General features: G+C 43.0%; 1 protein-coding gene and 1 non-coding gene across 2 annotated transcripts in view; one reads left to right on the top strand and one right to left on the bottom strand.

Annotated features, from left to right (window-relative positions):
• Window positions 1-26,174, top strand: part of USP42 (ubiquitin specific peptidase 42) — a 32,629-nt gene extending 6,455 nt beyond the window's left edge. The window contains exons 3-16 of the mRNA XM_007448898.1: window positions 551-751; window positions 10,004-10,114; window positions 11,786-11,888; window positions 12,810-12,877; window positions 13,555-13,625; window positions 14,501-14,583; window positions 16,707-16,818; window positions 17,613-17,753; window positions 17,940-18,040; window positions 19,152-19,305; window positions 20,696-21,412; window positions 21,532-21,626; window positions 23,341-24,798; window positions 25,832-26,174. Of these exons, the coding sequence (XP_007448960.1) occupies window positions 551-751; window positions 10,004-10,114; window positions 11,786-11,888; window positions 12,810-12,877; window positions 13,555-13,625; window positions 14,501-14,583; window positions 16,707-16,818; window positions 17,613-17,753; window positions 17,940-18,040; window positions 19,152-19,305; window positions 20,696-21,412; window positions 21,532-21,626; window positions 23,341-24,798; window positions 25,832-26,174 (3,758 nt within the window). The remainder of the gene's footprint in view (window positions 1-550; window positions 752-10,003; window positions 10,115-11,785; window positions 11,889-12,809; window positions 12,878-13,554; window positions 13,626-14,500; window positions 14,584-16,706; window positions 16,819-17,612; window positions 17,754-17,939; window positions 18,041-19,151; window positions 19,306-20,695; window positions 21,413-21,531; window positions 21,627-23,340; window positions 24,799-25,831) is intronic.
• Window positions 1,824-1,896, bottom strand: TRNAE-UUC (transfer RNA glutamic acid (anticodon UUC)). The gene has a single exon. It is a non-coding gene; the product is annotated as a tRNA-Glu (tRNA).
• Window positions 26,175-26,667: the final 493 nt, after the last annotated feature.

Raw genomic sequence — 26,667 nt, forward strand, 5'->3', positions numbered from 1 at the left:
TTTTTTTTGCGGTACGCGGACCTCTCACTGTTGTGGCCTCTCCCGTTGCGGAGCACGGGCTCTGGATGCACAGGCTCAGCGGCCATGGCTTACGGGCCCAGCTGCTCCGCGGCATGTGGGATCTTCCCGGACTGGGGCAAGAACCCGTGTCCCCTGCATCATTAGGCGGACTCTCAACCACTGCGCCACCAGGGAAGCCCCTGTTGTATAATTTTTTTTAACAGTTGGCTGTTGAAATCAACCTCCAGACAAGGTCTATGCTTTGCATTTGGTGAATATCTTTTAAGTTTTTTTTAATCTGTTAAATGCTGCCCGCCCCCCCCCACCACCATTTTTTGTCCTTGCAATTTGTTTATCAAAGAAACCAAATCATATAGAGTTTCCCACATTCTGGGCTCTTTCTTTTAAAATGTCCCTTTCTCCCCTGTATTTTTGGTTAGCTGGTCATAAGAATCTTGATCTGATTCAGATTCAGGTTTGATGTGTTGCTATTTATTCAGCTTCGGAAGTATACAAAGCTTTCTTTTTAAATATTTGTTTATTTTTCTAGCTCTAGGTGATGGCATTGCTCCTCCAGAAAAAATTCTTTTCCCATCTGAGAAGATTTGTCTTAAGTGGCAGCAAACTCATAGAGTAGGAGCTGGGCTCCAGAATTTGGGCAATACCTGTTTTGCCAACGCAGCGCTGCAGTGTTTAACTTATACACCACCACTTGCCAACTACATGCTATCACACGAACACTCCAAGACATGTAAGTGTTCTGTATTATGTTATGTGTATAGTGTTATGGTATGCTAACCTACTTTCATTTTTTTTCTCTGAAATGAAAGTGAAGATTTAAGCCAAGAATTTGATCATCACTAAGGAGTTGGTTTCTTCTTTTAGAAATCATGGAGGAAGACTCTTAAAGATTTACATTCAGGTCGCATAAAAAACAATTTGCACATAATTTGACCTGTAGAATTATTTAAAAACAAACATATTTTATCAGCATTTGGCATTTCTGAAGCCCCTGCTGGCTTTCTACACTTGCTAAAAAATGTGACTAAAAAATGTGACATAAATGTCTACTGTCAACAGCTTGGGACAAGCAGGGCTAAGAATCCCACTTCTCCTGGCATCCATCCTGTGTTGAACGCTTGATTCATTTACAGGCTTTAAGCATTAGCGGAGAGGAGCCTCTTGTCACTGGTCCTCACCTCCTGGAAATTCATGCAGGACTTTCCCTTTAGTGTGTGAGAGCTCGGTTTTCAACCCAGAGGGCAGGAAGTTAGTTAACACACGTTATGTCTTTAATTAGGTGAGAGCCAACTCCATGGTCAACTAGTGAAGTTCAGAATATAGAACATATCCGTTTTTTGAGGTTTTGACCTTCTGCATATAGTGTTGTACATACTCTTCACCCTTGATAAGTGAAATCTCCCTGTTCTTTGATCTACATTAATGTGTGTGTGTGTATGTTAGGGTGCTAGTCCTTCATTATTAGAGTGAAAAAAAGCCCCTTCGTTTCTTTTTGAATAGCCCTTTACTTTTTTGGGTTTTTTTGTGGCTTGTGGGATCTTAGTTCCCCCACCAGGGATTTATTTATTTATTTGTTTGTTTGTTTATTTATTTGGCTGTGCCGGCTCTTCATTGCAGCACGCGGGATCTTTGATCTTCATTGCGGCGTGCGGGTTCTTTAGTTGTGGCATCTGGGATCTTTAGTTGAAGCATGCAAACTCTTAGTTGCAGCATGCATGTGGGATCTAGTTCCCTGACCTGGGATCAAACGGGGACCCCTGCATTGGGAGCGTGGAGCCTTAGCCACTGGACCACCAGGGAAGTCCCCCGACCGGGGATTGAACCTGGGCCCTCGGCAGTGAAGGTGCCGTGTCCTAACCACTGGACCACCAGGGGATTCCCGAATAGTTTTTTACTTAATGGAGAATTTAGACTCACTCTTTTAAAACTTTATTCCCCCAAAGAGCAAAATTATGGTTTTAAAGAATTTGGAAAGTACAGAAAATTTTAAGGTAACCAAAAGAAAATCACCTAGAATCTCACCATCAAGAGGTGGTTCTTATGCCAGGGTTTCAAATTACAGAAGGAAGATTCTGTTTGCCCTCATTTTCTTCCTTTTTAAGTCCATAATTCATTCCCCACAGACAGCTTTCCTATCACTTTTGCGCTTAATGAAAGTAGGATGTGGATGAAAACCCAGCACTGGCATCCTGGACAGAGAGAGAGAGGATGGAGACAAAAATGCAGACACTCGGGGTGTCCAGAATTAGGTGCCTGTCTTTTATAGGCCATTGGTAGCTTTCTCTTTCTCTCTGTTTTCTCAGCTTTATTGAGGTGTTGTTGATAAACAATAAATTGCACGTTTAAAATACACAATTTGATGCATTTTGACATTTGTGTATACCCATGAAACGATCACCACAGTCTACATCATGGACATATTCATCGCTCCCCTAACGAGTCTCAGTGCTCCTTTGAAATCTGTCCCTCCCACCCTTTCCTGTCCCTCATCCCCTCCACCCCAGGCAACCACTGATATGCTTTCTGTTTACTACAGATTAGTTTGTATTTTCTAGAATGTCTTATATGTGGAATTACACAGTATATATTTTTATATTGCCTGGCTTCTTTCACTCAGCACAATTATTTCAGCATTATTCCATGTTGTTGCATGTATCAATAGTTAATTTTTATTGCTGAGTAGTATTCCATTGTGTGGATAGATGTACCACAGTTTGGTTCTCCATTCACCTATTGATGGACATTTGGGTGATTTCCCATTTTGGGCCATCACAAATTAAGCTACTATGAGGACTTCCCTGGTGGCACAGTGGTTAAGAATCTACCTGCCAATGCAGGGGACACCGGTTCAATCCCTGGTCTGGGAAGATCCCACATGCTATGGAGCAGCTAAGCCTGTGCGTCACAACTACTGAGTCTGCGCTCTAGAGTCCATGAGCCACAACTACTGAGCCCACGTGCTGCAACTGCCGAAGCCCGCGTGCCTAGTGCTCCGCAACAAGAGAAGCCACCACAATGAGAAGCCTGTGCACCGCAACGACGAGTAGCCCCCACTCGCCGCAACTAGAGAAAGCCTGCACGCAGCAACGAAGACCCAGTGCAGCCAAAACACAAAACAAAACAAAACAACAAATTAAGCTACCTTGAAGTCTTTGTAAGGACATGTTTTCATTTCTTGTGGGTAAATATCTAGGAGAGGAATGGCTTGGTCCTATAGTATGTGTGCGCCTAACTTTAAGTTACTTCTAAACTGTCTCCCAAAGGGATTGTGATATTTTACACTTCCACCAGCAGTGAATGAAACTTCCATTTGTTCCCTATCTCCCCTAATACTTGGCGTGGTCAGTCTTTCCAATTTTAGCCACTCTAATAGGTGTGTAGCATAATAGTATCTTACTGTGGTTTTAATTTGCATTTCCGTAATGAATAGTGATGTTGAACATCTCTCCATATGGTTCTTTGCCATCTGTGTATTTGCTTTGCTCAAGCGCCTGCTCATATCTTTTGCCTGATTTAAAATCGCATAGTTTTCTTAGCGTTGAGTTTTGAGAGTTCCTTATGTGTTCTGGATAGAAGCCCTTTATCAGATACGTAATTTGCAAATGTTTCCCAATCTGGAGGAAATAGTCTCCTTGAGCTGCCTTTCAAGAGCATGTTTTTAGTTTTGAAGAGCACTGCTTCATGATTTTTCCATTGTTGTCGTCTGTGCTTTAGGTGTTGTGTTTAAGAATCTGCCTAAGCAGAGGTTGCAAAGATTTTCCCGTTATTTTTTAGCAGTTTTATACTTTTAGTTTTTTTGTTGTTTTTTTTTGCGGTACGCGGGCCTCTCACTGCTGTGGCCTCTCCCGTTGCGGAGCACAGGCTCCGGACGCGCAGGCTCAGCGGCCATGGCTCACGGGCCCAGCCGCTCCGCGGTATGTGGGATCTTCCCAGACCGGGGCACGAACCTGTGTCCCCTGCATCGGCAGGCGGACTCTCAACCACTGCGTACTTTTAGTTTTTATATTTAGGTCAGTGGTACATTTTGAGTTAATTTTTATTTGTGGTGTGAAGAATGCATTAAAGTTCATGCTTTTCAATATGGACATCCCGTTGTTCCAGCACTATTTGTTCAAAAGATAGCCCTTTCTCTACTGAATTATTTTTGTACCTTTGTCAAAAATCAATTGATCAGGGCTTCCCTGGTGGCGCAGTGGTTGGGAGTCCGCCTGCCGATGCAGGGGGCGCGGGTTTGTGCCCCGGTCCGGGAGGATCCCACGTGCCGCGGAGCGGCTGGGCCCGTGAGCCATGGCCGCTGGGCCTGCGCGTCGGGAGCCTGTGCTCCGCAACCGGAGAGGCGCAGCAGTGAGAGGCCTGCGTACCGCAAAAACAACAACAACAACAGCAACAAAAATCAATTGATCATATACATATGGATCTATTTCTGGACTCTGTTTTGTTACACTGATCCACTATCTCTCGACACCATAACACAGTGCCTTGTTACTATATATTTAAAAGTTTTGAAGTCAGGTAACTTTTCCAACTTTGTTCTCCTTTTTCAAAGTTGTTTTGGCCATTCTTGGTCCTTTGCATTTCCAAATGAATTTTGAAATCAGTTTGTCAATTTCTACAAAAAAGCTTTCTGAGATTTTGATTAGGATTGTGTTGAATCTGTAAATCAGTTTGGGATGAATGACATCCAAACAGTATTGTCTTCTGACCCACAAACTAGGTATTTGTTTAGGTTATCTTCAGTTTTTCTTAGCTGTGTTGCATAGTTTTCAGTATACAATTTTTACATTTTTTAATCCAGTTTATCCCTAAGTATTTCATATTTTTGAAAGCTATTATAAATGGTAATAGTTTTTGAATTTCGATTTTTGATTGTTCATTGTGAGAATATAGAAATGCAGTTGAACTTTGTTTCTTGATCTTGTATCCTACAACTTTGCTCAGCTCCTTAATTCTAGTAGTTTTTTTAATACAATTACTTGACTGATTGCCGTTATGATTACTTAGGGGCATGTTTTTAGTTGCGAGATGATTGGGGATTTTTCGGAAATTGTCCTGTTACTGATTACTACTTTAATTCCATTGTGGTCAGAGAAGATACTTTTATTGTTTGAATCCTTTGAAACTTGAGACTTGTTTTATGCACCAGAATGTGGTCTAGTTTGTTAAATATTCCACGTGTACTTAATAAGGATGTGTATTCTGCTGTGTTGGTTGGAGTTTCTATAAATGCTGATTATGTTTAGTTACTTGATAATGTTGTTGAGGTTGTCTTTTATGTCCTTTTACTGCTTTTCTGTCTACTTGTTCTGTCAAATTTTGAGAGAGGTATGTTGAAATAAAATAAATTTTTGAATTTGTTTCTTCATTCTGTTCTATCCGTTTTGCTTCAGGTATTGTGAAACTCTGTCACTTAAGGTTATTATGACCTCTTGGTGAACTGACCTATTTATAACTTGTGAAATGACCTTCTTTATCTCAAATAATATGCTTTACTCTGAAATCTGCTTTGTCTGAAATAGAGCCACTCCAGTTTTCTTATTAACGTTAGCATGGTATATCTTTTTCCATCTTTTAACTTTTAACCTATTTGTGTTTATATTTAAAGTGGATTTCTTGTAAACAGCCTATAGTTCTTGTTTTTTAATCCAGTCTTACAGTCTCTGCCTTTTAAAATATAAATCATTTATATTTAATGAGAGTATTGATATGATTGGTTTTACATTTACCATCTTGCTGTTTGTTTTCTAATTGTCCTGTATTCTTTGTTCCCTTTTTCATCGTTCTCTGCCTTCTTTTGGAATGAGTAATTTTATATTTTCTCTCCTTTATTGGCATATTTTCTCTAACTTTGTTTTCTCTTTTTAGTGGTTGCTTTAGTGTTTAGCATACATTTTTAACTTACCATAGCTTGCACCGAGATACTATTACATTTCTTGTGTAGTATAAGGACTTTATGACAGTATACTTTCATGGTCTCTCTCTAGGCATTTGTGCTATTGTTGTCACACGTTTTACTTAATTTGTATCCACATAATATATTGTATGATTTTGCTTTAAATAAAATTTAAAAGTTTTATTTTAAGTAGTTTGTTAAGGTTTCTTTACCAGTCTTTTATATTTACTTACTCTTTTATCATTTCCACTGCTTTTAATTCCTTTGTGTAGATCCAGACATCCATCTGGTATTTTTTCATATGCCTGGAGGAATTCCCTTAACTTTTCTTGCTGGTGACAAACTGTTTTTTTGTTTGTTTGGTTGGTTGGTTTTCTTAATAAATTTATTTATTTATTTATTTTTGGCTGCGTTGGGTCTTCATTGCTGGGTGTGGGCTTTAGTTGCGGCGAGCAGGGGCTACTCTTCCTTTTGGTGCACGGGCTTCTCATTGTGGTGGCCTCTCGTTACGGAGCACGGGCTCTAGGTGCGTGGGCTTCAGTAGCTGTGGCATGCAGGCTCAGTAGTTGTGGCTCACGGGCTCTAGAGCGCGTGAGCTCAGTAGTTGTGGCGCCTGGGCTTAGTTGCTCCACGGCATGTGGGATCTTCCTGTACCAGGGGTCGAACCCGTGTCCCCTGCATTGGCAGGTGGATTCTTAACCACTGCGCCACCAGGGAAGCCCCCAAACTCTGTTTTTTGGGTTTTGTTTTATTTATTTGGTTTTTTTTTATTCTTGGTCTGAAATATCTTTATTTTGCCTTTTTTGAAGCTAAACTTTATTTTGAGGTAATTTTAGATTTACTTGCAGTTGTAAGAAATCACACAGAGGCCTCCTATGTACCCTTACCCAGTTTCCCGCATTGGTGACACTGTAGTTCAATCTCACAGCCAGGATATTGATATCGATACAGTCAAGGTACAGAACATTTCCATCACTAAGTATCATGTTTCCCTTTTATAGCCAAGCCCACTTCCCTCGTGTCCCCACCTCCTCCTTAATCCCTGGCAACTACTAGTTATCACTTCTATCATTTTGTCATTTCAAGAATGTTACATATATTGAATTATATAGTAGGGATTGGCTTTTTCACTCAGCACAAGTCTCTGGATATTCATTCACTTTGTTGTGTATATTAATAATTTGTTCCTTTTTATTGCTGACTAGTATTGCATGGTATGGATGGACCACAATTTGTTTAACCACTCATCCATTAAAGGACATCTGGGTTGTTTCCAGTTTCTGGATATTATGAATAGAGCTGCTGTAAACATTAGTGTGTAGAGCATAGGTGTGAACACAAGTCTTTATTTCTCTGGAGTAAATGCCCAGAACTACAGTTGCTGGGTCATAAGGTAGTTGCATGTTTAGTTTTGTAAGAAATTGCCAAATAGTTTTCCAGAGTGGCTGACCAGTTTACATTTCCACCAGCAGTGTATTGAGTTCCAGTTGCTCTGCATTGATGCCAGCATTTGGTGTTTCACTATTCATTTTAGCCATATGGTAATGATGAGTATAATGATATCTCATTGTAGTTTTAATTTGCATTTCCCTAATGCCTAAAGGTCTTGAACTTCTCTCCATGTGTTTATTTACCATCTGTATATATCCCCTTTGGAAAATATCTCTTTGTGTCTTTCGTTCATTTTCTATTGTGTTCTTTGTTTTTATATTGTTATTTTGTTCTTTATATATTCTAGATATTAGGTCTTTTTCGGATATATGTTTCCAACATTTCATGCCAGTTTGAAGCTTGTCTTTTCATCCTCTTAACAGGGTCTTTCACAGAGCAAAAGTTTTAAATTTTGGTGAAGTCCAACTTTTCCTTTTATGGATTGTGCTTTTGCTGTCAAGTATAAGATCTCTTTGCATAGCCCTTGATCCTAAAGATTTTCTCCTATTTTTTTTCCTACAAGTTTTATAGTTTTACATTTAGGTATGTGATCCATTTTACGTTAATTTTTGTATAGCATGAGGTTTATTTTTTTCTGTCTGTGGATGTCCAGTTGCTCTAGCACCATTTGTTTAAAAGGCTATCTTTCCTTCATTAATTGCTTTTGCACTTCTGTAAAAAAGTCACTTGGATGTATTTGTGTGGGTCTATCTCTGGGTCCCCTATGCTGTTCTGTTAAGGTATGTATCTGTCCCACAACACAGTTGGTCTTTGTTATTGTAGCTATGTAATAAATCTTGATATCAGGTAGAGTGAGTCCATCCACTTATTCTTTTTCAAAATTGTTTTTTTCTATTCTGGTTCCTTTTTCTTTCCATATAAATTACAGAATAATCTTGTCTATATGTACAAAAAAATCTTGTTGGGATTTTGATAGAAATTTTGTTAAACCTGTATCTCAGTTTGGGGAGAATTGACGTCTCTACTACGCTGACATTTCCAGTCTGTGGATGTGGTATGTCTCTCCATTTACTTAGATCTTCTTTACTTTGTTTCATCAGTGTTGTGTAGTTATCAGCATGTTTTGTTTTGTTAGATATACACCTAATCCTTTTATTTTTTGAGGAATTATAAACATCATAATATTTTTAATTTTGGTGTTCACATTTTTATTGCTGGTATATAAAAATACATTTGATTTTTGTATATTGACCTTACTGACTTCACTTAATATTTCTAGGCTTTTTTTTTTCTTTTGGGAGTCCTTGTATTTTTCTATGTAGAGAATCATGTCATATGCAGATAGGGACATTTTTACTTATTCCTTACTGATTTGTATCCTTTATTCCCTTTTCTTGCCTTATTTCACTGGCTAGAACTTCTAGCAATATGTTGAATAAGAGTGATCAGTGCTGACATCCTTGCCTCATTTCTCATCTTAGGGGAAAAGTATTCAGTTTGATGTTAGCTGTAGGTTTTTCCTTTTTATCAAGTCAAGGAAGTTCCCCTCTATTTCTTTCCTTTTTTTTCTCTCTTCTATTTCTGTTTTACTGATTCCCGCTTTTTATCTTGAATGAGTGTTGATTTTTGTCAATAGTTTTTTTCTGTGTGTCAAATTGATATGATCATGTGAATTTCTTCTTCAGCTTATTAATATAGTGGATTATACCAGTAGATTTTCCAGTACTGAGTCATCTTTGTATCTCTGGAATAAACTCCGTTTGGTCATGATGTTTATTTTTATATTTTGCTGAATTTTTGTTAAGGATTTTTACATGTGTTCATGAGACATGTCGGTCTTTAATCTTCTGTTTTTGTACCACCTTTGTGTGGTTTTGGTATCAGGGTAATACTAGCTTTATAAAATGAATTTGGGATATGTTAACTCCTGTTTTTCAGAAGAGACTGTAGAATTGATGTAAATTCTTATTTAGTGTAGAATCCATCAGGTAAACTATCTTGGCCTGGAGATTTCTTTTCTGGGAGTTTTAAAATTGCAAATTTAATTTCCTTAATAAGTATAGTGCTATTCCAATTATTTTATATTGGGTGGGTTGTGGTAGTTCACTTCTTTTGAGGAATTGGTCCATTTTTTCAAAGTTGTCAAATTTATGTGTGTGAAGTTATTTATAGTATTCCCTTGTTATCCTTTTGATGACTGCAGGGTTGATATCCTTGTTTTTGCTTCTGATATTGGTATTACTGTAAATTTCCCTTGCAACACTGCTTTAGCTGTGTCCCAAAACTTTTTTTTTAATTAATTAATTAATGTATTTATTTATGGCTGCGTTGGTTCTTCGTTGCTACGCATGGGCTTTCTCTAGTTGTGGTGAGTGGGGGCTACTCTTTGTTGTGGTGTGCGGACTTCTCATTGCAGCGGCTTGTGTTTTTTGCAGATCACAGGCTCTAGGCACGCGGGCTTCAGTAGTTGTAGCATGCAGGCTCAGTAGTTGTGGCTCGTGGGCTCTAGAGTGCAAGCTCAGTAGTTGTGGCGCAGGCCCCCTGTATTGGGAGCGTGGAGTCTTAACCACTGTGCCACCAGGGAAGTCCTGTAACTGTTATGCTTATTTCAGGAGTGTGCCCGTTATTTATAATACCCCTTGATGTATATATAGAGTCATATTTTGCTAATTTGGAGGATTATCATCTGTTATCTTTCAGGTCATGCAGAAGGATTTTGTATGATGTGTACAATGCAGGCTCATATCACACAAGTGCTGAACCATCCTGGGGATGTTATTAAACCGATGTTTGTCATTAATGAGATGCGGCGTAAGTATCCTCTATAGTAGTTTATATTAGTATTTGTTAGCTAATTGGTCTTAATGGTCTAACTGGTAAATGATGAGCTCCTCGTGTATTACATCAAACAGTTTATTGTATATGTATATGTCTTTAATGAATAACAGGTTTTTAGTAAACTATTTACTATATAAACACATTTTGAAACCTAAAGTAAAAGATGACAGTATAGTAAAGAAGGTGGTATTCAGTTTAATATATAAACACATTAAAAATTTAAAAAACTCAATTTATTAATAAAATCATTGATAAGTTTTACAGTGTTTTTCTCAGATATTTGGATTTCTATGCTAATACTAACTCTAATATTGTCCCGCAGGTTTCTTTAGTTTTCAATTAGTTTTAATTCAATGAATGAGTATTACACTATACATAGTGATGGGAATTATCAAAATAAAGTTAATTATACTTTTAAAGAAAATTTTACACTCATAACTTAGCAAATTTGTGGATAAATTTCACTTTTTCTATACAATTTTTAAATGACTTTAAAATTTCCTCTTGAATTGTAATGATCCTGATAGGTCACATGAAATATTTTTTTGCACTTTCTGTATGTTTTTTGCAATAAGCTTTTACATCATCTTAATTAACTGAGTTGGAATAAAAAATGCTTGCAAATAAAACAAAAACCTAACTCTTAATCTGCTATCTAGCTGGGTAATTATAGGGGTGGATAATTACACAGTGACAATTTATAATCTTTTTGCCTAAAAAGCTGCTGAAGATAAAGAGGCGTTATATTGGCCCTTGGTACTATTAAGAGGCCAGAGTAGACAATGCAAAAATTTTTTAAACATTATAGGATCCTGGCAGAATTTTAGCCAGGGGTGATTTTGTTTAATTACGTGTATATATTACACACACACACACACACACACACACACACACACACACACACACACATATGGCAGGCATGTCTAATATTTTTAAACTTAGTCTTTAAGAGGATGTCATTGTGTGTATATACATACATCCATGAACATACACCGCCTGCTAACTCCAAACATATATGGTTGAATGATGAAATTGTCATTTTTGTAGGTCAGAACTGGTAGAATATTGGCAATTTCATATGATTCAAGTTAATATATATTTATATATATTAATACACATTAAAATTCTATGTATATTGTTTATCCTTTTGTGTTGTTTTTCATTATTATGTAATTTTGTCTTGCGGCTGTTTAGTCAATTAGAAATAGGACCAAGGTGATACTCAGTGGAGAATATAGTATATTCTCTAGGTTATTGGGATAGAATTTAGATAGGTTCACACATTTATGTTTTACATGGATTCTCTCAGGGAGATCTAGGGCCAGATTTAAGGTGTGTGCACTGACCTAACATTTGGGACAAATTTTTGAAACACTATAGCCAAAGTTGAATTTATTCAGGTATCATTTTATTGCTGAAGACATAGAGTCTCTGGGCTCTCAGAAACTCTAGCCCATGTAGACTTTTAATGGTCTAAAGGGCCTGTCCTAGCTGTTCTCAGGGGAGCTTATTAATGCTGTTTCCTCATAAAATAATTATCGGGTATTTTCTAACCAACGTATTGATATAAGATGTAACTTTTGGGGGAGTACAGCCCGGCATGTCATGTGATGATAAAGCTTTGTCTTTACTCAAACTTTATAGGCATAGCTAGGCACTTCCGCTTTGGAAGCCAAGAAGATGCCCATGAATTCCTTCAGCACACTGTTGATGCTATGCAAAAAGCATGCTTGAATGGCAGCAACAAGTGAGTACACACAGCATCCGTCAACCCTCATTCCCACCCGCTGCCCACCTTGCTGGCTCGCCAGAACTCAGTCTAGCCTTTTATGATGGGTGTGCAGAGCACTCTTTCGGCCTCAGCTTTTGACTTTGCGCTGCCTCTTCCTCAAGTGATTGGCATTATTTTCAAATGGTTGAAATTTTAAAAGGTGTGCTTACTATAATAATTTGGATTTAATTACAGATGTCAGGACATGAATATTGGTCTTGACATTGTTTAAGTTCTGAGTATCATCATCCCTCTGCAGGTCAAAACTAGCCACTTCTCCTTTCTTGTGCCAGCGTTTTCTGAGTTGATCTCTAGACTTTGAAATCTGTATTTGTTCCCTGTGTCTTTCTCACGCTGGTCAGTTACCAGTTTCTGCAGTTTCTTCTTTAAAATCTAAATGTGGGCTCAAGAGGAAGATGAGAAACAATTAGATAACAAGGCCTAACCCACTTGCCATTGCCTTAACACACCCAGCAAGCCTCCCATTCCCTTCCCACTGCCATCAGCACTGCCTCGGCCAGGCTTTCCTTGTCTGGATGACAGTAGCTGCAGAACAGGGGAGAACGCTCTGTGTTCCCTGCCTTCGCCGGCAAGTCCTCACACTCGGTGTCACAGTCCTGCTTTAGGGTGACTTCCTCTTACTACTTGCTTCAGGGCCAGATTCCTGACTTAATTTTGAAGTCCCTTCTTAATACCAGGCTACCTCTTTTCCTGCCTCACCCCAAACCCTCACTGTGTTCTGATGAGGCAAGGCTATTCTCTGGCTGTCACACATACTGTGCAGCTCTGCTGTTTGAATTCTCGTTCTTTTATAGATGTACATGCTTTTAAAATCTGGTTATAGCCTCTGTCATTTTTGTAGAACTCTTCTCTCATTTTACTGTTTGACTTTTTCAGATTAGACAGACACACCCAGGCTACCACACTCGTTTGCCAGATATTTGGAGGATACCTGAGATCTAGAGGTAAACTTCTGTTTAAAGGTTGATAAGTGTGATACAGTATGTGGTTTAAAAAATGCAAAGGATAGGAAAGGGTTAATAATGGAAAGTGTATCTCCCTTCCAGCCCAGACTCCCATCCCCCATCCTCAGAGGCAGCCCCTGTCCCATTCCAGTAGTTTCCTGTGCATGAGCAGACTGGCTTTTCACATTGGAAACCTTTTTACATTTCAGCACATATAGGTCTAACAGAGTCTTTCACAGTTGCAGTAGTATTCCATTTATTTTAGTTCCCTATCAGGGAATTTCTAGATTGTTTCTAATTTTTGTTGTTGTTGTTACCATCAGTGCTTCATTGAACATCCCTGTATACACATGCCTTTATGTCCATGTAAAAGTGTATATACACAGGATAATTTGTTAGAATCTCCTTACCAAAGGGTGTGTTTATTTTAAACTTTGACTCTGCCGTGTCACTCTTCCAAGAGCTTATGCCAGTTTACACTCCAGCCAGTGGTGAACGTGCATCACATTAGTGCCTCTCACTGTGTAGCAGTAAAATGGTTTGCCCAATGTGACAGAGAAAAAAGTACCTTGTGTTTTTTATTTTGTGATAGGATTTATATGTTCTGTCATTTCAGTAGTTGGTATTGCCATACTGATTATACTTGGCTTATCCTTTGCATTTTCTTTTTATTTCAGTCAAATGTTTAAATTGCAAAGGTGTGTCAGATACTTTTGATCCATATCTCGACATAACATTGGAAATAAAGGTAAGTTTGATAGTTGTTGTGGTGGTGAAATTAAAAGAAGTCAGTCATACTTTATGTATTTATAGTTCACTTATAATTTAGACTACACTTGTTAGAGAATATAAATTGAAAATTTTAATATGCTAGGACTTTATTTAGAGGAGATTATTTAAGCTTTGTATTAGGCATCATAAAAAACTTAAAACATTTAATAAATTTATTACCCTTTGACTTTTCACTTAATCTTAATAAAACCAGATTCTGATGCCTATATTAGCCAAATTTAGGTGGTTGTTATTCTTTAGATACTGTTCTGCTTCTTGCATTTTCTAAACTCCTATTTTTTGTTGTCTTAAGCTTTTGTTTTTCTGATTACAAGTGTAATACATACTAATGATAAAAATGAGAAACATTGCAGAGACGTGTGAGATCCTGTCCCTCAGAATGTACTCTTGTTAACAGTTTGATATAAACTGCTTCCAGAGTATTTGTTTACTGTTTATAAAAATGGGTGTGTACCTTCGGTCTGTTTGGCCACTTCCTGTCTTCATTGCGTTTTGCTTGGGGCTTCTGTGTGTTGTGCTTCTGCCGATTTACGCGCCTGATTCCTTACTGGTAGATACGTCATTTGTTGCCACTTTTACGCTATTTTAAATAATGCTGCAGCACGCAACCTCTTCACATACTTCTGCTGACTTTAATCTGCTCTTTTTTTTAATGGGAGGGGAAATAGCTTGGTGTGTACATGTATTAATATAAAACTGAACGTCACAATGAAAGAAGATTTTCTTTTTACATAAAAATTCACGTTTGCTTTTATACTTTCGAGTCGTCTCTTTTCTTTTTCCTAACAAGCGGCAGTGAGTGGTAATGTGGTGTTGGTGCTCTGTTCCCAGGCTGCTCAGAGTGTTAATAAGGCATTGGAGCAGTTTGTGAAGCCGGAACAGCTCGATGGAGAAAACTCGTACAAGTGCAGCAAGTATGACGGGTGATGCTGGACGCTGCATGGGGGGCGGGGAGGCTTGGTTTGAAAGGGTTCGGTGTGTCTGCGTAACCTAGGGCTAGATTCCTGTTACCGTCGGGGAAGACCCTGGGTCTCTCTTCCCCAAGGGCCAGGGCACGCTGTGTCTCAGTGTTTACACTCTGCAGAGAAGTGCACTGAAGAATGGGAGATGGGGCCTCGCTCCTGGGGAGGTGGGTGGGAATGAAGAGGTAATGTCAGTGCTGCTGCCTGTGAAGCTTGGCTGTGGCGGTGTGTGTGTCGAGCAGCATTTACATGGACTCCCCTGTGTGAAAGGGTTGGCGTGGATGGGGAGTCACTTTCTCCCAGAGCAGTTCAGGGTCTCTCTTAACTGCTGGCTGTCTCCCAGGATTTGGGTCAGTATCTGCTAGAAACCTTGAATTTAAGTTATTCTTTAATGTTTCCCCATCAAGTCAACAGAGGCTTTTTTTTTAAAAAGGGGGGCAGTGTCTTTCTTTCTTTCTTTCTCTTTCTTTTTCCCTCCTTCCTTCTTTCTTTCCTCCCTTCCTTCTTTCTTTCTTTCAAGATTTATTCATTATTTATTTATTTAATTTATTTTTCACTGTGTTGGGTCTTAGTTGCGGCATGCAGGATCTTTCATTGCAGCTCACAGCCTTCTCTCTAGTTGTGGTGTGTGGGTTTTCTCTAGCTGTGGCACACAGGCTCCAGGGCACGTGGGCTCCATAGTTGTGGTGTGCAGGTTCCAGAGTGTGTGAACTCTGTAGTTTGCGACACGTGGGCTTTCTAGTTGAGGCGTGCGAGCTCAGTAGTTGTGGCGCTCAGGCTTAGTTGCCCTGCAGCATGTGGGATCTTAGTTTCCTGGCCAGGGATCGAACCCTCGTCCCCTGCATTGTAAGGCGGATTCTTTACCACTGGACCACCAGGGAAGTCCCAAGAGAACCTATTTTAAGAAAGCCCTGTTTCATATGTTTTAAGTAGATTTTCATTGTAAGTCAGGTAATACAGGTAAGCGTTGTTATTGAATATAGGCAGACCTCAGGGATATCGCAGGTTTGGTTCCAGACTACCACAATAAAGCAAATCTTACAATAAAGTGAATCACATGAATTTTTTTGTTTCCCAGTGCATAGAAAAGTTATGTCTATGCTATACTGTAGTCTAAGTGTGCAATAACATTATGTCTAAAAAACAATGTACAGACCTTCACTTAAAAATACTTACTGTTAAATATACTTACTGTTACTGTTAAAAAATGCCAAAATAGGGCTTCCCTGGTGGCGCAGTGGTTGAGAGTCCACCTGCCGATGCAGGGGATGTGGGTTCGTGCCCCGGTCCAGGAAGATCCCACATGCCGCGGAGCGGCTGGGCCCGTGAGCCATGGCTGCTGAGCCTGCGCGTCTGGAGCCTCTGCTCTGCAACGGGAGAGGCCACAACAGTGAGAGGCCCGTGTACTGCAAAAAAAAAAAAAAAAATCACCGATCACAGGTCACCATAACAAATATAATAATAATGAAAAAGCTTGAAATATTGCGAGAATTACCGAAATGTGACACAGAGACACGAAGTAAGCAAGTGCTTTTGGAAAAACGGTGCCAGTAGACTTGCTCCATGCAGGGTTGCCACAGACCTTCAATTTGTGAAAAATGGAATATCTGCAAAGGGTAATAACATGAGGTGTGCCTGGGTTCATTTTGTTGGGGGAGAAGGCTCCCTTTCCTCCCAAGACCATAGGAATTTCTCCTTTGTTTTAAACTTCATGGACATTTCTAGTCTTTACTTTCTTCCTTTTGTATCTGGGCTTAGTTTTCACAGTATTATACCAGCCAGTTTTTCAGTTTGTTTTCCATTGAGAGAAACTTATATTAATCTAATTTTTAAAATATCAGTGACCTGTCATACCTGACATTTCAGAACTGTCCTTTTTCTTTCATGCTAATTAAGCAGTTTCCCCCATACTTTAAATTTTAATATTTTCACTGTTGGTTGAAAAGGGTGGTATTTCTCATCTCATAGCCTTCTTTTGGAAACTTAATTTAGAATGTTTCAGAGGAATAACAAGGGAAAGATTTTTAAAAACCCATATTAATCTTCTTAAACATCTGTTTCTGTTTTTTTCCAAGGTGTAAAAATATGGTTCCGGCTTCAAAGAGGTTCACTATACACAGGTCTTCTAACGTTCTTACACTTTCTCTGAAACGTTTTGCAAATTTTACTGGTGGAAAAATTGCTAAGGTATGTAGATAATATTATGAATAACTGTTTATGTTTAGCCTTTCAAGGCCTAAGTGTCAGCAACTAAATTGAACAGTTTTATTACCTGATTTTCTAAGTTCTTCCAGCGCTTGGTAGTAGAAAAGAATGTCAAAGAATTGAGCTAGTAGTTTGGTGTGTGTGTTTATGAGCGTACGTGTTTTTTTCTGTATCCTTTAGCTGGCTAGACTTTCTGAAGGATAAATTGATGATTATTATCTTCATTTGGGCTTCATAGTCAGTGCAGGTGACGAGTGGCTACAGGGAGTGAGCTTGTGTCATTTGAATCCAAAGAGGGTTCCCAGTCACATCTTGCCATTCATCAGAGCTTATTTTATTTATTCATTTGTTTTCTGACTGGTAGTATACTGAATTATCCCATTTTCTTCCCACTTTCTGAAGATTGAAAGTGGTCAGAAATCTAGTAACATGCAAAAGAAATCTGTTCCTGAATTGTTAAAAATAAAAATAAGACTGTCTGGACTCTCAAATCCAGAGTTGTGATTGTTACTGTCTCCTTTGATGGATTTGGAGAATTCACTTACTGTGGATCCTTATCTGTTTAAAGGAAACAAAGAATCCAGTGGGATTGCATTAAACACACTTAGGTTCAGGTGTGCTCCAGGTTGATTCTGTCTTTTGAAACGAGCTTCAGTGTGCTGGTTTTCTGCCAGAACGTAAGGCACAGTGCTCTGGCGTCTCCTGTGCCCGTGCACATGGGATGACCTGCACCTTCAGAAATGACGTTCCTTTTTCCTCTTTCCATTCCTGTGTAGGATGTGAAATATCCTGAGTATCTTGATATTCGACCGTATATGTCTCAGCCAAACGGAGAACCTATCATTTATGATTTGTATGCAGTACTGGTACACACTGGTTTTAATTGCCATGCTGGCCATTACTTCTGCTACATAAAAGTAAGCTCTGTGGATTTTGCTAATAACTATTTTTACAATACACTGTAAGATAGCCCTGGCATTTTGGGGAGGAAAGGTGGGGCTTTTACAGGTGAAATGTGAAAGCCCATTTTTCTTACGTCTCTGGATTGGTGTTCCCTATTTACCTAATTGTATCTAATATCTCTTTTATTGGCTGTTTTGCAGGCTAGCAATGACCTCTGGTACCAAATGAATGACTCCATCGTATCTATCAGTGATATTAGATCGGTACTCAGTCAGCAAGCTTATGTTCTCTTTTATATCAGGTATTGTCAGGAAAGCAAATGTTCATCCTTTCTGTTACGTCATCTCTCTTCCTCTCAACATATTTAAATTCAATATTGTTTGTTTAAACAGCATCTCGATGGTGGGGAGAGTAAGGAAGGTGGTATTCAGTGTGGATCATGAGTTTGCTTTAGCTCCCAGCTCTTTGGCAGGTTAATAAAGAAACGTGCAGAAGAAAGGGAAGGTGGTAGTCTCAGAGGGTGGGCTTCTGCTGCTGCTGGCAAACTGGCTCGGCCAGGGGGCCTGGGAGGCAGTGAGTGGAGGCCTGGAGAAGGGGACTTTTGAGTACCTGGGTGTGGTCACCTCTCAACCACTGAGCACAGGCAGCCAGCCACCTCCCTGGGCCAGGCCTGGGCCAGCACCAGCACCCCTGCTGCTGCTGCATATTCTGACTTGCTAATTCCATTTCTGGAAATGTAGGGCCTTGGAACAATCTGATGTGTGCTCCAGTGTATTCATTTGTAGTAGCTGGAAATTAAGAACATCATGAAATTTCCATCAATAGCAGAAGATCATATAAATTGTAGCATATCCATATGATGAAATACAATGCAGCTGTTAAAAGTGATTTTTATAAAGCTTTTTAAAATGATATGAGAGAGTGCTCCATATATGGAGGAAAAGCAGTTTGAAATTTTACACACTGATACTGAAGAAATCAGTACAGGCTAAAGCCTGGAGGAAAATCCACTAAATCTGAATAGTAGATGCCTCGAAGCAGTGAGGGGAGGCACAGTGTTTTTGTTTGTTTCTAACTTTTCAGGATATTACAGATTTTTCTACAATGGTATGTATTTATAATTAGAAAAATAGAAATAAAAAAGAAAAGAAAAATAGCTTTCAAAAAATTAAAAAGTAAAGAACAGTAGCTTTCAGATAGTGGCATCCTCAGAATACACAGTTCAAAATACCATTTGCCCAGTGACCCTGTTATCTCCCGATCTGAGCACCCAGCGTTGGCCTGGACTTGATGGGGACCCTGCGTGTAGCTCTGCGCATCGTGTCACCTGTTACCTGAGGGTGGGGTGTACGTGAATCTCTTTTGGGGAGATGTCCCATATCACCTTGAGCACTGTCACTCTCTGTCCCCAGGTCCCACGATGTGAAAATAGGAGGTGAACTTACTCATTCCGCCCATAGCCCTGGCCAGTCCTCTCCCCAACCGGTGATCAGCCAGCGGGTTGTCAGCAACACACAGGCAGCATCCGGGTTTATTGGACCACAGCTTCCTTCTCACATGATGAAGGTAACGTTCCATGGGTAGAATGTCATATTTATTTTCATCTTTCCAGCCCTCTAGTTAACATTGCAGTAGTTGTCGTGACCTCATCTACAACTGAATTTCTTGTCCAAAAAGTTTATTCAAGCTGTTTATTATATTTCAAATATACAGAAAATCTCCGAGTGTGAACATAATGATCAAGAAGAAAGTCTGGTGTAAGTCTATTTAAACGCTAGAGATTTTAGCTCCCACCTTGGACTTCCGTTCACTTAATGGATTAAATATTTGGGGATTCTTGATTAATGCTGGCCTCCAGGAAAGTGATGCTTTTACAAAAAGAACACTTTAGTCGTATCCATTTAGCCCTTTCAGGAGTGTGGCATGTTCTCTCTGCTGTCCGGCTGGGTCTGATCACACTCCCTCATGGCTTCTCAGGGGGAATGGAAGGTATGCCTGGTTCGTGTGAAGCTCTGAGTCCTCAGTGGAGGCCTGGCTTTTGCTTGACGTAGATGTTGAGATTGTGGACATGTTGGACTTGTTGGAATAGCCTGTATACACCTTGGAATAATCCTTTCACCTGTGCCATAGTGTCGTAACAGCCTTCAGTTTGATAGGGAGTCACAGATTCAGTGCCTTAGGGAGCTGGACAGGCAGCAGGTCCTGCACTGGGCTCTGCCTGAGTGAGACCTCAGGACATGGCCAACTGGAGAGCACATGCCCTGTGTGCAGGGGCCACTGCTGTTTCTTTTTCAAGAGGTTTTTTTGTTTTTGTTTTTTTAACTATGAAGGCTTCCAGTGTTAAGATAGCAACTAATTCAGATATTTAAGAAAACATTTTGAAGACCAAACAGAATTTATCTGTGAGTCAGAATTCACCCATGACTACCAGTTTGCAACTTCTGGGTTATAGCAGCAAAAGTTGGGATCTGGAGCAAAATAACTGCTCGAGTAGGAGTCGGAGATGATAGGGGCAGGGATGGCTTGGTGAGTGTGTCTGTCCACGTGCCTGTCTCCCTCGCTCCCTTGGCCCGTGGGAGTTCCCCGTGGCTGGCACTCCCTTCTGCCCGGACTGTGGTGGGCTCCCAGGAAACCATCCAAGGAGAACCTGTGTGACTCCATGCCCAAAGGGACCTTCTTTCTGTCAAATTGGAGCAGGAAGAATTTGGTCTGGGTGGTGTTCTCTGACAAAAAGAGTGGTCCCTGTTCACCAGAAATTCATTCTCAGAAAACTGTGCCCTGTGAAAGGTTTGTGGTGGGCAGGCCCACAGGAGAGGGGCAGGGCTTTCTAGGTGCGTGAAACTTGTTATTCACAAAAGAAAAAGATAACCGAAGTGGGAGAGGCCCACGGCCTCAGGTTTCTGAGTCTGCGACTGTTTCTGGAGCTCTCACCTGGCTGTGGTCTGCTTGTTTCCAGAACCCACCTCATCTAAATGGGACAGGACCATTGAAGGAAATGCCGAGCAGCTCCATGTCAAGTCCTAACGGGAATTCCAATGTCAGTAGGACTGGCCCTGTTAACGCCTCAACATCCGTTCAGGACTGGTCGGTTAACAGGCCCTCAGTTATTCCAGAACATCCCAAGAAACAGAAAATCACGATCAGTATTCACAGCAAGTTACCTGTGCAAAAAATTCAGTCACAGCCTACTCTTCACAGCAGTTCTTTGGAGAGCCCTAACAAGCCCGCCCCCTCATCTACCGTTACGACTTCTACTGCAATACAGTCTACCTCGAGTCCCCCCATGATGCCTGCGTCTAGTAAGGTAACCAAGCAGATCACCCTGAGGGAGTCCTGCCCTGAGCCTGTGACGAACGGCAGGTCCAAGCTGAGCTCTGGAGTGCTGGTCCCCTACGGCGCCGAGTCGTCCGAAGAGTCCGACGAGGAGGCGAAGGGCCTCGGCAAGGAGAATAGCCTCCGTCCCGCCGAGAGCGCACGCGCCCCTGTTCCAGTTGCCGAAGATGTCGGGGCCTCTCCGCACGAGCTCCGAGAGCCCGTAGCTCTAAATGGTGCTACCAGTATGGACAGTGACCTGAAAGAAAACAGCCTACCCTCGGGTGCTGCCAGCTGCCAAGTCCAGCCTGCTCTACACTCAGAAAACCCCTTTTCTAAGGCAAACAGTCTCCCTGGGAAGGTGAGTGCGCATCGGGCGGGGCTGGGGCGGCCTTTGCTTCCACCCTCGTGTCCGGCGGGTCACGTGGCTGGGTTTCAGGTGGCCCCCGGAGTTGAAACCTCTCTGTTTTTTTATGGTAGTTGATGCCTGCTCCTTTGCCACTTCTCCCAGAAGACAAAATCTTAGAGACCTTCAAACTCGGCAGCAAAGGGAAAGGCTCCACAGATGAGATGAGGTAGGATACGGTCCCAAGGCCGTGGGACGCGGGCCGGGGAGTCACAGCAGGGCCTGTGGGTGCGGCCGCTCTGGAAGTCTCAGGGTGAACCTTTTGGACCCTGGAATGATTTGAATAACGATCTGTCGAACTCGTTCATGTTCCTTTTAAGAAGGTAAACACGTACAGGGTCTGTTAGTCCAGCTGATGCCCCCCCTCCCGCAGCGCCCCTCCTCTCTGGGGCCCCTCCTCTCTGGGGCCCCTCCTCAGCCCCCGGCTGGGCCTCCCGCCGGCACCGTCCCACTCAGCCCCCCGTGTGACAGGCACCTGAGGAGGTGTGAAGGGGTGGCGCAGGGCTTCTCGACTGTCCAATAGCGAAGACTTTGTTTTGCTCCCTTTAGAATTCTGAAATTAAATTCCTAGTTAAGATCGTCTGTCTCCACACTTAAAAAAAAAAAAGAAGTCAGTCAGTGCATTGACCTCAGCGTCATGTAATGGGAGTAGAAGGAAGGGTCAGAAGGCAGTGGCGTGTCGCCATGTGAACAGCCCGGGAGACGGTGCCACCGCAGGACACGGGGTGGGCCAGCAGCTTGGCGCCGCGCACAGGTCACATCACGCACGTCAGCGCGCCGTGACATCCTCCTGGTAGACGACTTCTGGCCAAGCTCTGACCAACCTGAGATCAGCACCCTAGTGGTGTCTGTGAAACGGCCAGTAATAGAGCCGGGGTTTTCACCCACGTGAACGTTGGGACGTGGGCTGTTCTGTGGGACCGCCTGCCTCACCCCCACCCACTGGTGCTGGTGAGGCTCCCCCATCGTGGGGCTAACCCAAAAATGCACCCCACATTTCAGAAGGGCCCTGCGGGGGGCGTGCCCTCACCAAGAACCAGTTAGGAATGCTCACTTAGAAAAACGAGCAAAGAGCACGCACTCCCAGTTGACCCTAAAGAGGGGGCACTTGAACACTCAGTCCCTGGCGGGATGGCTGTCCTCCTCTCTCTATCCTTGTCCGGCTTAGTTGGTCTTCAAATGTAACGTGCGTGAGAATTATGACAGTTGATTGTATAAGCAGTCAGTCCCCAGCTATGCACGTTTCCTAACCTCATGTGCGGCCTTGAACACGTCACTGCCACGCTGTAGGTCACACGTGTCTTCTCTCTCCCAGGTATTTTCCCGCTGTAGAGCGGGCCCGCTTTAGGGTTTTTCTTGCTTTCTGGCAGCTTTCATTAACTTCAAGACTCCATCAAAAGCAAGGCAGAGTTCTTTTACTACAGAAAGTGTTTCTAAATCCTCAGTGATTCCTCACAATTTGCAGGTAATTCAGGGAGCTCTTGGCTCTGTCTGGAGGTAGCTACTCTAGCTCCGAGGCTCCAGGAAAATTCAGAGAAAAGGGATCCAGAGGAAAAGTAAGAGCCCCATCGTTATTTGACTTTTTTGATGGTTCGGACTTGGTTATTAAGAAGAATTAGAAGTATATCTGAAAACAGAAGGCGCCTAGAATTGCGGAATTATTATTGCCGAAAAATGGGGTAGGCTTGATACAAATTTTTACATTTTTATTTAATGAGAAATTTGAAGTTTCCAAAAATGATAAGCCCAGTTTTAGGTTTAAACCAGATGTAGTAAAGCCATAAAATATTTAGTAAACGAACGATTTGAAGTGTTTGTCCCTGTAAGCCAGAAAGCAAACAAGTAAATGGCTGATTTCTTTCTTTCTTTCGGTGGGGCTGCAGTACAACTGGGACAGAGGAGAGGCCTCCGCAGGACCCTGAGGCTGAGCTGGAGCCTGGCAGCTCTGCTCCCGATTCCCGTGAGAACCTAGAGCTGGTCATGAGCCTTAGCAGCAAATTCAAGAAAGTTTTGTCACCCTCAGACGCCAGCATCAAACCTACCAAAGAAGAAGTCTCTGAAAACATTTTGGCAAAACCCGAGGAGGCTTTGCCGAGTATCAACACCTTTTGTAACACCAACAAGGATACCCTCGGGGATGATCAGCTTCCTAAACCGTGTGACCCAGGGAATTTAACAAACGATCAGAGCAAACCGTCCCAGGACGTGAAAGGGACGTCACCAGAGCGTCCCCAGGACCCGGCGGCGGCAGAAGCAGCGGGGAGGCTGAGCCCGAGTCCCTTGTCAGGTACCGAGGGCGACTGTGAGCCTGAGCCCTTGGGTCACAGCAGTCGGGACAGAGGCACGGATGTGGAGGGTCCCCCTAAAAGCACAGGGGTGTCCGCAGATGGGGTGCCCTCTCCTCAATTAGACAGGATCGCAGAAAACCGTCCAGAGGGGGTCCCCGAGCAAAGTAACGGTGAGAGAGGTGAAGACAGTAAGGCCGGGCAGAAGGTCCAGGAGGCTTGTGCAGTGCAGGAAAAAATCAGCAGCCTCAGAAAGGTTGACCGAGGACATTACCGCAGCCGAAGAGACCGATCGTCCAGCGGCGAGCACGCGCGGGACAGCAGGAGCGGGACGGAGGAGCAGCCTCGCCGGAAGCGGCCCCACCATGAGTGGAAGCGGTGCCGGTCCGAGCGGCCCGAGCCCTGCGCCGCGGCCCCGCACGCCCCCTGCCCCGGATCCCTGGCCAGGTCAGGCCACCCGCGCTCCCGGAGCATGGGGGCCCCCGACCAGGAGTGGGGCCGCTACCACCATGCTGAGGCCGAGCACGCCTGGGCCCGGGAGAACTACCCGGATGGGATGCGCTGGGGGCGGTTCAGGTACCACCACACCAGGTACGCCTCGTACCCGGCCCGCGAGCCGTGGGAGTGGAGGCCCCTCCACGGCGAGCGAGAGTACGACCGAGCCGGGCCCTATAGCGGCCGGCCCCACAAGGACCACTACAGAGGCCGGAAGGGCCACGAGCCGGCGGCCAAAGAGAGGGACCGGCACCGCGTCAGCAGCCCCGGGGCAGGCCTGGCCCACACACCCCCTCCACACCCCGCTGACAAGTACGCCCACGACAAGGCTGCACTGGGGGCTGAAGACAGAGGCTGTGACCTCACCAGTCAGTTTCACGAACACAAAAACGTCAAGTCGCGAAAACGGAGGTACAGTAGTGTAGGGGATAAAGACAGCCGTGTAGAAAAGAGAGCCTGGAGAAGCTTTCAGAAGGATCCTTTAGAGGAGCCCAAAGCGAAGAAGCACAAAAAATCGAAGAAAAAGAAATCCAAGGACAAACACCGAGAGCGGAATTCCAGGTGAGGGCGTGTGTGCTTGCAGACCGGTGAAGCAGGGCTGTGTCCCGTGTATGTGACTCTGATTTGTACTTTTTATCTCTGTGGGTTTTGGACTTCCCTGTTTTTATAGATTCCTAAAACTTAGCTCTGTGTTAAGCTGGATCTTATTTCATGGTATTTAAAAATGCCTGAAAACCATCTTTTAAGATGATGTTGCCGTTTTCAGTTAGTGGTTTTTAACTTCTAGGTGTAAGTGTGCAGTGTTTGGTAGATAGATAAAACTTGGGATGTTTTGACTTCACAGTGATTGTTAATATATTTACTCACAGCTTTAGTTATATTTTCACATCTGCTGCTACCTCCTTCAACCTCAGTGACTACTGCTGCCTCGTGGCAGGAAATGGGAGGCCACCATCCTGTTGAATGTGCCTGTGACCCAAAGGGCTGAGACACATCATTTGTTGCATTTGCCTCTGTCTAGTTTTCTGTCTCCATTTCTCAGTTTGAAATCTCATTGGGACATTTGTATTTTTAAAAAGCTAAATTGGTCAGTAGTTTTCTTGAAAATGACTTCTCCACGATGAGAGGGTTGAGCACAAACACGGTTACTGCGCATTGCGTGCTACACATTGGCGTCTCGTAAAATCGAAACCCTGGGAAGAGGTTACCAGAAGGCATAGGTAGAGAGTGGTTACTTGAAGGAAAAGGAAATCAAACCTCCTTCCCTCCTATGTGCCTGAGACACCTGGCAAAAATACTTTTTCCTTCGGCCACTAGTTTCAGGAAAAATTGACGAAATCCTTCCCCTGGTGTTTTGGCCATAGCTCCCCTCCCAAACAAAGCTGCAGGGCATCGGTGGGGAAAGGTTGAAAATGGTGAACTTGTGACCCCAGACCTAAAAAATTATTACAGGGAAAACGACGCACTTTTCATTATAGGGTTTACCTGCGTTCACGTAACGAGTGTCAGCAGTAGTGAGTATAAATCAAAGACCAGTTCTCTTTGGGGTGGTTTGCTTTTCCGGTGGTTTGAGCTCTGGCTTTTTCTGCTGCAGGCGCCAGCAGCGCTCGGACCTTCTGCTAACGCGCGCTGACGCCGGCCTGCGCGGCAGACACAAGAGGAGGAAGAAGAAGAAGAGGAGGAGGAGGCGCTCAAGGTCCGAGAACTCGTCGCTCAGAGGCTCAGAGCCACCCTGGCCCGGGGCCGCCGGCCGCGAGGCTGTGGACCATTTCCAGGGAGCGGACGGCGCTTTGCCCCTCGCGGCCGGCCAGCCTCTGCACGGTGTGGGACCTTGCCCTGAGAAAACAAAACATTTCTGGATGGAAACGAGGGATGACAAGTGTCATCTGTCTAAGTGTGGCCAGGGTAAGAGGACATACTTGGAGCTGCGAATATAGAAACTCTTTTCTTTGGAAAGGGTGGTGAACACAGGGAAGGAGCCTCAAAGGGCATAGAAGGCGTAAGTCCCCTCTGAGCTCCCCGCCCTGTGTCCGCTGCCCGACGGCTGGCCCGAGGCTGCTGTGGCCGGTCTCGACGGTTAGCCGTGCTGCCGCGGCGCTCACTGGAGACCTGAGTTACGCGGAACTGGGAACCTCTGGAATTGATGGCTCTGAGTGTCTGATTGTGGACCAGAACTTCTGTTTTTAAGCCATTTTTGATAGAAATGTTGTGGTACATTCTTTCTCTCCAGAATCCTTAAGCCTTTGGCATTGTGAGTAGAACCTAGAACTCAGTTTGGTGACTGGCTCGCTGGACGTCACGCTTCAGGCCTGCGTTGGTGAAGCTCAGGCTCCTGACGGGGTTCCCTGGGTCACTGCAGGCCTCTGGGCTCTGGGATTCTTGTCTGCTTTGCACAGCTCTGCCTTCCCTTGTAACTTCCCAGCCTTTCCT

This window comes from Lipotes vexillifer, unplaced genomic scaffold (assembly GCF_000442215.2).
Source record: "Lipotes vexillifer unplaced genomic scaffold, Lipotes_vexillifer_v1.1 scaffold778, whole genome shotgun sequence".
In the NCBI taxonomy this organism is placed as follows: Eukaryota; Metazoa; Chordata; class Mammalia; order Artiodactyla; family Lipotidae; genus Lipotes; species Lipotes vexillifer.